This window comes from Monomorium pharaonis, unplaced genomic scaffold, assembly GCF_013373865.1.
Source record: "Monomorium pharaonis isolate MP-MQ-018 unplaced genomic scaffold, ASM1337386v2 scaffold_582, whole genome shotgun sequence".
Classification (NCBI taxonomy): Eukaryota; Metazoa; Arthropoda; class Insecta; order Hymenoptera; family Formicidae; genus Monomorium; species Monomorium pharaonis.
The window spans coordinates 1-11,147 of NW_023415893.1; the positions used below are offsets into that span (position 1 = coordinate 1).

General features: G+C 33.3%; 1 protein-coding gene across 1 annotated transcript; it reads left to right on the forward strand.

The window, feature by feature from the left end:
- Nucleotides 1-7,015: 7,015 nt before the first annotated feature.
- Nucleotides 7,016-11,144, forward strand: LOC118648667 (transmembrane protein KIAA1109-like; the record flags this gene model as incomplete). The annotated part of the gene is made up of 5 exons (XM_036295027.1): nucleotides 7,016-7,529; nucleotides 8,054-8,366; nucleotides 8,439-8,582; nucleotides 8,679-9,001; nucleotides 9,114-11,144. Coding segments are annotated over exons 2-5 (2,751 nt in total), but the record flags the coding sequence as incomplete, so codon positions are not given.
- Between the last annotated feature and the right edge of the window lie 3 nt (nucleotides 11,145-11,147).

Here is an 11,147-nt window from a genome sequence, read left to right on the forward strand (position 1 = left end):
CTTTCAGATTGAGCGTAGGCGTCTTAATAAAAAAGATAGGCATTGGTAAAAATTTCGTGTCTCAAAATTTTTTAGATCTGCATGAAATGGCATATATATAGCGGTAGATTAGTTGACGGATGTTCAGACAGACGGCGCTACTTTAGTCCAGCACTTCCTCGCTTCTCCTTGCCTACGAAACTTACCCGCGTATTCACACCACACACACACACACACACACACACACACACACACACACGCGCGCGCGCGCGCGCGCGCGCGCGCGCGCAAAGCAGGCGTTTATGCGCTAGCAAGAATGAGTTGTATATAAAGGAAAAATGAGAGAGAGAGAGAGAGAGAGAGAGAGAGAGAGAGAGAGAGAGAGAGAGAGAGAGAGAGAGAGAGAGAACATGCATTGTACGTGCAAGCGCGCGCGTGCCAAATTTTCTTACACAAAATGTTTACCAATGTCTATCTTTTTTATTGAGACGCCTACGCTCAATCTGATAGCGTAGTATTGTTTCTCAATGTTCACTCGTGTACGGACATAGCTTGATTTATACGTACAAGGTGCAACATTTTTATTTCCAGCCCGTTTTGTTACGAGTCAACGCCAAAAATTTTCATAAAGTCTTAGTACCATATATACCGCGTCTGTAAGGTTCATCTCAAGAAGGTTCTTTGGCGGAGAGCAATGGGCGATTGCCTACCGATCTGTGGAGCTGGGTTCAATTCCCGCAGTATTTTCTTTCTTTTTTTGTAATTACAATTTATAAAAATTTTTTTATTCACGTAAGACGAGATTTAATTGTTTTTAATTTTTCTGTATAAAGTAATTATTTTTTGCCAAAAAATTGTCATAATAGCGTTATATTTTTTTTTTTTTTTTAAATGATACGTATAAAAAAATTATCTGAAAATAAATAATAATCGTGTTTCACTGGTATAGAAAAATAATTATTTTATATAGAAGAATTTAAAACAGTTAGTAAATCTCGTCTTACGTGAATAAAAAAAAATTTTATAGATTGTAATTACAAAAAAGAAGAAAGAAAATACTGCGGGAATTGAACCCGGCTCGACAGATCGGTAGGCACTCGCCTATTGCCCTCCGCCAAAGAGCCTTCTTGAGATTAATCTTACAGACGCGGTATATATGGGGCCAAAACTTTGTAAATATTCCTGGCGTTGACTCGTAACAAAACGGGCTGGAAATAAAAATGTTGCACCTTGTACGTATAAATCAAGCTATGTCCGTACACAAGTGAACATTTAGACACAATACTACGCTATCAGATTAAGCGTAGGCGTCTTAATAAAAAAGATAGACATTGGTAAACATTTCGTGTAAGAAAATTTCGCACGCGCGCGCTTGTACGTACGTATGCATGTCTTTTTCTCTCTCTCTCTCTCTCTCTCTCTCTCTCTGTTCTCTCTCTCTCTCCCTCTTTTTCTCTTTCTCTTTGGTCATTCATGCTCTAGTAAGAATAATGTTGTATGTACACTGGAACCCCGCGTTAGCGGACTGTTCGGGGCTTTGGTCCGCTAACGCGGGGTTATCTCCTATTGCTTGGTTTCACTCCCACTCCGTGAAATACGCGACTGCATTGCTCATTGCTATCCCCACACACGCTACTCATGTGGGCCGAGTGCATATGGAGGGGATAGTTTCCGCTAACGCGGAGTACGCTAACGCGGGGTTCCAGTGTATAGAGATAAAATATGAGAGAAAAAAGAGAGAGAGAGAGAGAGAGAGAGAGAGAGAAAACCACGTGCCTGCATGGTACTTGCAAGCGCTTGCGTTGTTTTCTACAACGAAATTTCCAGACACGAAATGTTTGCCAATGTCCATCTTTTTTATTAAGACGCCTACACTCAATCTGATAGCGTAGTATTGTTTCTCAATGTTCACTCGTGTACGGACATAGCTTGATTTATACGTACAAGGTGCAACATTTTTATTTCCAGCCCGTTTTGTTACGAGTCAACGCCAGGAATATTTACAAAGTTCTGGCCACATATATACCGCATCTGTAAGATTAATCTCAAGAAGGCTCTTTGGCGGAGGGCAATAGGCGAGTGCCTACCGATCTGTCGAGCCGGGTTCAATTCCCGCAGTATTTTCTTTCTTCTTTTTTGTAATTACAATCTATAAAAATTTTTTTATTCACGTAAGACGAGATTTACTAATTGTTTTAAATTCTTCTATATAAAATAATTATTTTTCTTTACCTGTAAAGCACAATTATTATTTTTATATTGATATTTTTTTATAAATATCATTTTCGAAATAAAAAGAAAAAGTATAACGCTATTTGACATAATTTTTTTTGGCGAAAAATAATTATTTTGTACAGAAAAATTTAAAACAATTAGTAAATCTCGTCTTACGTAAATAAAAAAAAATTTTATAGATTGTAATTACAAAAAAGAAGAAAGAAAATACTGCGGGAATTGAACCCGGCTCGACAGATCGGTAGGCACTCGCCTATTGCCCTCCGCCAAAGAGCCTTCTTGAGATGAACCTTACAGACGCGGTATATATAGCGCCAAGACTTTACGAAAATTTCTGGCGTTGATTCGTAACAAAACGGGCTGGAAATAAAAATGTTGCACCTTGTACGTATAAATCTAGCTATGTCCGTACACGAGTGAACATTGAGGAACAATACTACGCTATCAGATTGAGCGTAGGCGTCTTAATAAAAAAGATGGACATTGGCAAACATTTCGTGTCTGAAAATTTCGTACGCGAGCGCTTGCACGTACCATGCAGGCGCGTGGTTTTCTCTCTTTCTCTTTCTCTCTCTCTCTCTCTCTCTCTCACTCTCTCACTCTCTTTTCTCACATATTTTATCTCTATATATACAAAGTTTAATTTTATTTCTACGAATATTAAAAACGTGCACTGCACGTGGGCAGTACCATCAGGGATTGCTAATTTGATATCAAATTATTATAATTTTATAAATTAAAAAAAATACTCTAAAATTTATTTGTTTTGTTTTATATGCTTGCCAATATTTTCAGATATAATCCGAAAATACGGGAAATTGAAACTTGCACACGGGCGCTTGAATATCTAGCGGCGGTCCTGAAATGACAGCACGCCAAGGAAAGCGCTCAAGCCGGCTCGAACGAGACGTGGAAGCGGCAACAGCCAGCGGACGGGGGGAAAGAGGCGAAGAGCGTTGTTGCCACGCTTCGCCCCGTCTCGCTGATACAGGCCGTGTTATTGCTCGAGCGGCTCGAGATCTTTTCTTGGCGCGCTTTTCTTGGTATTTGAAAAAATATTGGTTATTATTACAATAATGCAAAACTATATAAAAATTTTACATTTATCTAAATCCTTTCTTCTATCTTTCTAAGAGTTATTGTACACTTACCTTGTACATATAATTATCAAAAAGTTTCTGTACTTACACTATATATAACTTTTATACATATATTGAAAATGTAGCAAATATTTTCATTTACAATCAAAGCAAGGCAAATAAAATCAATTTTTAATAATTTTTAATTATACATTTATTATTTTTTTAGACCTTTTAAGGGGATCGTCCCCTGTAAACGACCAACAAAAAAGGCAATTTTTTAGGAATTTTTTAAAATAAAAACATTACACCAAATGTTCTGAAACTATACAGTATTATTATTTAATATTTATAATGTATAAAAAAATTTTTTGATGAAAAATAATTGATATATATACTAATACATATTATAGAATCCTTTTTTTATTAGTTCAAAACGGCGTGCAGCTTAGCGTCTTAAAGTAGTTTGAAACAAATAAACGAAAAATTTTTACATCAAGCATATTTTATTATAAGTCCACGTCAGAAATTTTTAACAAGTTCTGGTGGTATGTATACCGTGTTCATAAGACCGATCTGTAATAAAGCAGCATGGCGATAAGCAGCGGATGAATACCTACCAATCTACGGATTCGAGTTAGATTTCCGGCGCACTTTTCTTTTTTTATTTACAATCTGCAAAAAAGTTTTATTGACGTAAGACGAGATTGATAAATTTTTGTAAATTTTTCCTGTATAAAATAATTTTTTTTCTATTCCAATAAAGCTCAATTATTATGTATTTTGCGATTATTTTTTTATACGTATCGTATCCGAAATAAAAGGGACAAATATAACGCTATTTCAATGACACAATTTTCTTTTGCATTGTGTAAAAGGTATGGAACGGACGAACCATTCGTACGGTCAGGTCAAGAAATTAACAACGATGAATCTTTAAATTTTTCATTTTTTAATATTTTTGATTTTATATAAACTATAAAATAAAATTGTTATTGAAATAGTGTTATATTTTTCCTTTTCATTTTGGATACATATAAAAAATTAACTGTAAAATAAATAATAATTATGGTTTGGTAAAAAAAAAATTATTTTATATAGAAAAAATTTTTAACCATAAATATTGTTACATTAATAAAAATTTTTCACAGATTGTATTAAAAAATAAAAAAGAAAAAAACTACGGCAGGAATTGAACTCGGATCGACAGATCGGTAGGTACTCGCCCACTGCCCGTCGCCACACAACGCTCTTGTAAATCGATCTTATGGACACGGTATATGAGCGGCGCCCGCGTGATAAACATATGCCGAAAAAGTTCAGACGCCGCGATCTCGGAGTCAGCTGAGCGCGCTCACGCCGAACCGACCGAACGTAGCCGAGCACGCAACAGTTTAGTGGTTCACGGAGCGCGATGTGTGCGTGAATGTGCTTGAGTTCGGGCCTGGAAATAGCAGTACGGCCTGTACAGCTGAGCGTTGTCTCCCATTGTCTCCTATCCTGTATCTCTTCATTACGCTGCCGCACGCCGATCCCGCCAACAGTTATCTCACGCACGTGGCTACGCCTCTTGTTTATATACATTGTTCGAGCGCCAGAATTGGTGAGGTATGTTGAACTTTCCTCAAAACAACAGCGTGTGACAAGACGTTACAACATGTCAGATCGCACGTTTACGAAAAAATATTTAAAACCAGATGCATCTATAAATAGCACTGGTAAAATTTATATTATTATTCATATAATATCTAAAGTGTCTATTTGATACTGAAAAATTTTGTAATATCATATAGCATCTATTGACAGCACTGGTAAAAATAATAATACCTGAAGTGTCTTTAGATGGAAAATTTTATATCATATAGCATCTATTGACAGCACTGGTAAAAAATAATAATACTTGAAGTGTCTTTAGATGGAAAATTTTATAATATCATATAGCATCTATTGACAGCACTGGTAAAAATAATAATACCTGAAGTGTCTTTAGATGGAAAATTTTATAATATCATATAGCATCTATTGACAGCACTGGTAAAAATAATAATACTTGAAGTGTCTTTAGATGGAAAATTTTATAATATCATATAGCATCTATTGACAGCACTGGTAAAAATAATAATACCTGAAGTGTCTTTAGATGGAAAATTTTATAATATCATATAGCATCTATTGACAGCACTGGTAAAAATAATAATACTTGAAGTGTCTTTAGATGGAAAATTTTATAATATCATATAGCATCTATTGACAGCACTGGTAAAAATAATAATACCTGAAGTGTCTTTAGATGGAAAATTTTATATCATATAGCATCTATTGACAGCACTGGTAAAAAATAATAATACTTGAAGTGTCTTTAGATGGAAAATTTTATAATATCATATAGCATCTATTGACAGCACTGGTAAAAATAATAATACCTGAAGTGTCTTTAGATGGAAAATTTTATAATATCATATAGCATCTATTGACAGCACTGGTAAAAATAATAATACTTGAAGTGTCTTTAGATGGAAAATTTTATAATATCATATAGCATCTATTGACAGCACTGGTAAAAATAATAATACCTGAAGTGTCTTTAGATGGAAAATTTTATAATATCATATAGCATCTATTGACAGCACTGGTAAAAATAATAATACCTGAAGTGTCTTTAGATGGAAAATTTTATAATATCATATAGCATCTATTGACAGCACTGGTAAAAATAATAATACTTGAAGTGTCTTTAGATGGAAAATTTTATAATATCATATAGCATCTATTGACAGCACTGGTAAAAATAATAATACCTGAAGTGTCTTTAGATGGAAAATTTTATAATATCATATAGCATCTATTGACAGCACTGGTAAAAATAATAATACCTGAAGTGTCTTTAGATGGAAAATTTTATAATATCATATAGCATCTATTGACAGCACTGGTAAAAATAATAATACTTGAAGTGTCTTTAGATGGAAAATTTTATAATATCATATAGCATCTATTGACAGCACTGGTAAAAATAATAATACCTGAAGTGTCTTTAGATGGAAAATTTTATAATACCATATAGAATCTATTTAGACAGCACTGGTAAAAATAATAATACCTGAAGTGTCTATATAGTACTGAAAAATTTTATAATACCAACTGCATCTATTTAGACAGCACTGAAAAAATTAATAATTCTTGAAGTGTCTATTTAGATAAAACTGGAAAACCAGCTGCATCTATTTCGACAGCACTGGTAAAATTTATATACCTGAAGTGTCTATTTAGATGGTACTGGAAAACTATATAATACCATATGCATCTATTTAGACAGCACTGGTAAAATTTATATACCTGAAGTGTCTATTTAGATGGTACTGGAAAACTATATAATACCATATGCATCTATTTAGACAGCACTGGTAAAATTTATAAAACCTGATGTGTCTATTTAGATGGTACTGAAAAATTGTATAACACCATATGCATCTATTTAGACAGCACTGGTAAAATTTATAAAACCTGATGTGTCTATTTAGATGGTACTGAAAAATTGTATAACACCATATGCATCTATTTAGACAGCACTGGTGAAAATAATAAAACCTGAAGTGTCTATTTAGATTATTTTAGATGGTACTGGAAAATTGTATAATACCATATGCATCTGTTTAGACAGCACTGGTAAAATTTATAAAACCTGATGTGTCTATTTAGATGGTACTGAAAAATTGTATAATATCATATGCATCTATTTAGACAGCACTGGTGAAAATAATAAAAACTGAAGTGTCTATTTAGATTTACTGAAAAATTTTATAATACCGTATGCGTCTATTTAGACGGTACTGGTAAAATATATAATATTTGGAGCGTCTCTTTTGACGGATTAGTAAAATCACTACCTATTGGTATGAATGTGTCATGTATTTTCAATACATGTATGTCATGGTAACACTACGAAATTAAAAATGTTGATAATTTACCGACGGGATTATCGACATTTTTAATTCCGTTTGGGCGGCGCTGGGGTCCGGTCGAAGTTTGCTCTTTACTTTAGGATCCCCTTAACAATACATTGGTCAAGTATACGCGTTAAGTATGGAGTGGTTATTATGCGTATCACTTTTCGTTGATGACAGTTCTCTCTCCAAGATTATTACAATGATAACATTATTATAATGACAATTATTATAAAAATCTGAATGGCACAACAAAATGTCAATGTGCTTTATATCCGACTATCTAGCAAAGGTAAATCGTTAAAATTCATTTTTGCATTGGAGAAGTAATCATTTTTTCCGTAGACGAGATCGTTGCAATCAATTATTTTGCACGAGAGAGACATCAAGAAATTTTTGTTATATACATATGTGCGAATGAATTTATTGAATATACCTTTAAACATACAACATTTTGTTTCTTGTAATATCAAATGTTTCAATAGAATTTAACATTTTGAATCAGTTTTGATACTTGCATGTCTTAAAAAACATTAGATGAATGAATTATATAGACAAATATTGTACTCGATTGAATTATAATTGAATTTTTTTACAACTATATAAAAATGTATAGGTTAGGTTAGGTTAAAAAGAGAAATAAATGAGATAATATGAAATTAAAGTATATAGAGATTGATTTATGTTAAATAATGTAATAAATTGCAGAATTATTTTTTATAATTTGTAAAATACTAAATAATTACATTTATTAAATGATATATTGCATACATATAAATTGTTACTAAATATATTAATAGATTTTTATTGTTTCAGTATATAAAATGCTGTGAATAGTAGTTTCTAATTTAACAGTCAAAAGAAAATAACATTGTCATGGAGGAAAACGAAGTATACAATGCTACAGTCTCATCTTTCTTTGGGATTGAATCGGCATTTTGGAATTATTCCGATCATGTCATCTTGGATGATCTTAAAATGGATAGCAACCTTATATGGTTGCTATGTTCATTAGGATTTGCCACATTCTGGATTGTTTATATCACTTATTATAATAGTAGAGTGGCTGGTTATATATTGACAAAGTTGTTAAATCGATTTGTTATTAGAGACGGATATGTTAAAGTTGGTAAGAGCATTGTATGATTAATAGAGAATTTAAAAGCTATCTTAAAATATTTATTTTACTTTACTCACACAGGATCTTTCACACTAAGTGCTTTAAGTGGAAAAATAATGTTTAGGGACATAGTTTATATTACAACAGATTATAGTTTTAGAATTCAGGATGGTTGGCTCATATTTAGGTGGTGGAGAAGTTATGTTCCTAAAGATGTATCAGAAGGTATTTTTCTTAATACATACTTGAATGTAATAATTAAATATAAATTTTGGAATCAAAGTAAAAAATAACACTACATTGAAAAAATCTATATTCTAGATCTTTCACATTCTGACACACGGTTATCAGTTATGTTAAATGGCTTTGAGTTACATGTTTACAATCGCTGTCAACTTTATGCACAATTAGAGAAATCTTTTGGTCTTACACCACAAATGTTTGCCAATGAGGAAAGTCATAATATAAATAGTGATGATCTGGATGGGGAATCTATAAATAATGCAGCTAATGAAAATCGTCATTCACAAATTAATGCAATGGATGTATCTCGTCATGTGGATAACATCAGAAAGAAAGAAGCTCATGTGATTGCACGTACTTGGAGAGATTTGATACCAGTTATTAAACTAGATATTTGCACAGTTAGTAACAACAAATTTATTCTATTTGACCTTCTATTTTTGTTAATTCTGTTTTAGACTTGTGCACAAATAAACTTTTAAAACATTGCTGCCATGTTTTTTCTTTTTATAGGGAAGACTGGTATTTGGTAATCGTTTAGTACCAACTACATTATCAATAACAGTGGAGGAGGCACATTTTGTATATTCTACAAAACCGGCAGCATCTAGACATGATCATTTTATGCATTTTACCAAGTGTAAAGCTGAGAACTTTAAAGTTATTTTGGCTCCTAGCCCAAAGTATACTGGAATGGTTGACGATCCACCCAGATACATGGGAGAAGGTTTTGTTATTCTAAGTTCAAATAATATGGAAGTTTATTATTATATGGATGAACCTGGCGTTGTACCGGAACATCCTGAAATGATTCAATTAGTGAATGGAGACATGGTTGAGGCAATGCCTCCTATATGGGGTATTGATATTAAGTGTGGTAAGGGCACAGATTTCAGTTATGGTCCTTGGGCTGATAGGCAACGAGAGCATTTATTTAAATTCTTCTTTCCTAATGATTACCAACCATTGAAAATTACAAAATTGCCTAAACCAGGAGATAAAAGACAAGTTCAATCGTTTGACATTAGGTTATCAACATTGAATGAGGCAACAATTGATATACTTTTTAGCAAAAATAGAGAGACAAATGCTGTTCATGTTAATGTAGGACCAGGATCATATTTAGAAATTACAATGCCATGGATAGTATTACAAGATGGTTATACTGCAAAGATAACGGGCCAACTTCTACATTTGGAAGCTACATCTAGTCTACAGTATCGGAGTCTAGTTGAGAGTGAAACCTTAGAATTTGGAGTAAAATGCCATTATCCCATTAAATGGAACGATCATCAAGAATGGACGTTGAATTTAACTGGTTGTAAAGCAACTGCTAATTTAGTTTATTCGCATAAAGACTTTTTTCAAGATATGATCAATGATTGGGCGAGTAAAGCGAGACCTGACATTCTACACTTTGTTCCATATACTTGGAAATTTAGTTTACTTTTGAAAGAATTTGAATTGATTACGCTCTGCAATGAATACAATTGGATCGATTGCTCGTCTCAGAACCAAGAAAATGCGCACATTGCTTTTTGCGGAGAGCTTTTCGATCTGTCATTTGATCTTCCATTTGTAGATTTTCTACCTGTCACAATACCCTTGCGTTTCTGGATTCAAGGAGAAAGCGTCGATCTTTTGTTCTATTTGCCAGAAGTTAATACTAATCGTGTCATTTTATTAGCATTAGATAAAAATGCAAAAATCATGACGCGCGATGGATCTCACAAGCATTTGCATGAATTGAATAAAGGCAAGAAATGGAGAAATTTTTGTCAAAAAGAGTCAGGCTGGGTTAATTGCTGGTCTGTGCCGATTGTGGCATTAAGTATTAATTATACTTATCATTTATGCCCACCTTTAGGCCCTACTCCACAAGCTAATATAACTACTCCAGAGAAAGAAGAAATTCTTTTGTCTCCTATGCGAATACCTAAATGTAGAAAATCGCCAGGCTTGCAGTGGGCAAGAAGTGGTGCACAGAAATTTGATCCGCAATCTATAGCGCCTGATAAAGTTAGTTTAGAGCTTGAAATCGGGCCATCCATATTAATTTTATATGGATCTTTGCTGAAAAATTTCATACATTTGAAAGAGAATTTATTTGGAGATTATCAAATGTTTACCGATATGCAACAAAGTAGAAACACTGTAAACACAGAAAAAAATAAGGATAAAGATGTACAAAACAGCAGTATCGAGGCATCCACGGAAGATGAAGAAATAAGATCTAAACCGTTCGATCCGAGAGATTATAGACCATTAGAAGTGACTGTTGGTGTTACTATGCACGACATTCAAGCTCATCTAATAAAGAATTGTAATGAAGATGATCCACCATGTCCAGTTATACTTCTAGAACGTTTCGGATTTGAAATGAGAAAGGGTTATAAGGAAACACAACTTCAGTTATTGCTTTCTCCTGCCATTGCTTTAGTTACAGACAACATAACAAGATCGAATAAAGAACATCATCTGAATCAGGGACATTTGATGTTGAGTGCACTGCAAGTTAGAGGTCATGCTATGTTTAGCAATGAAGGA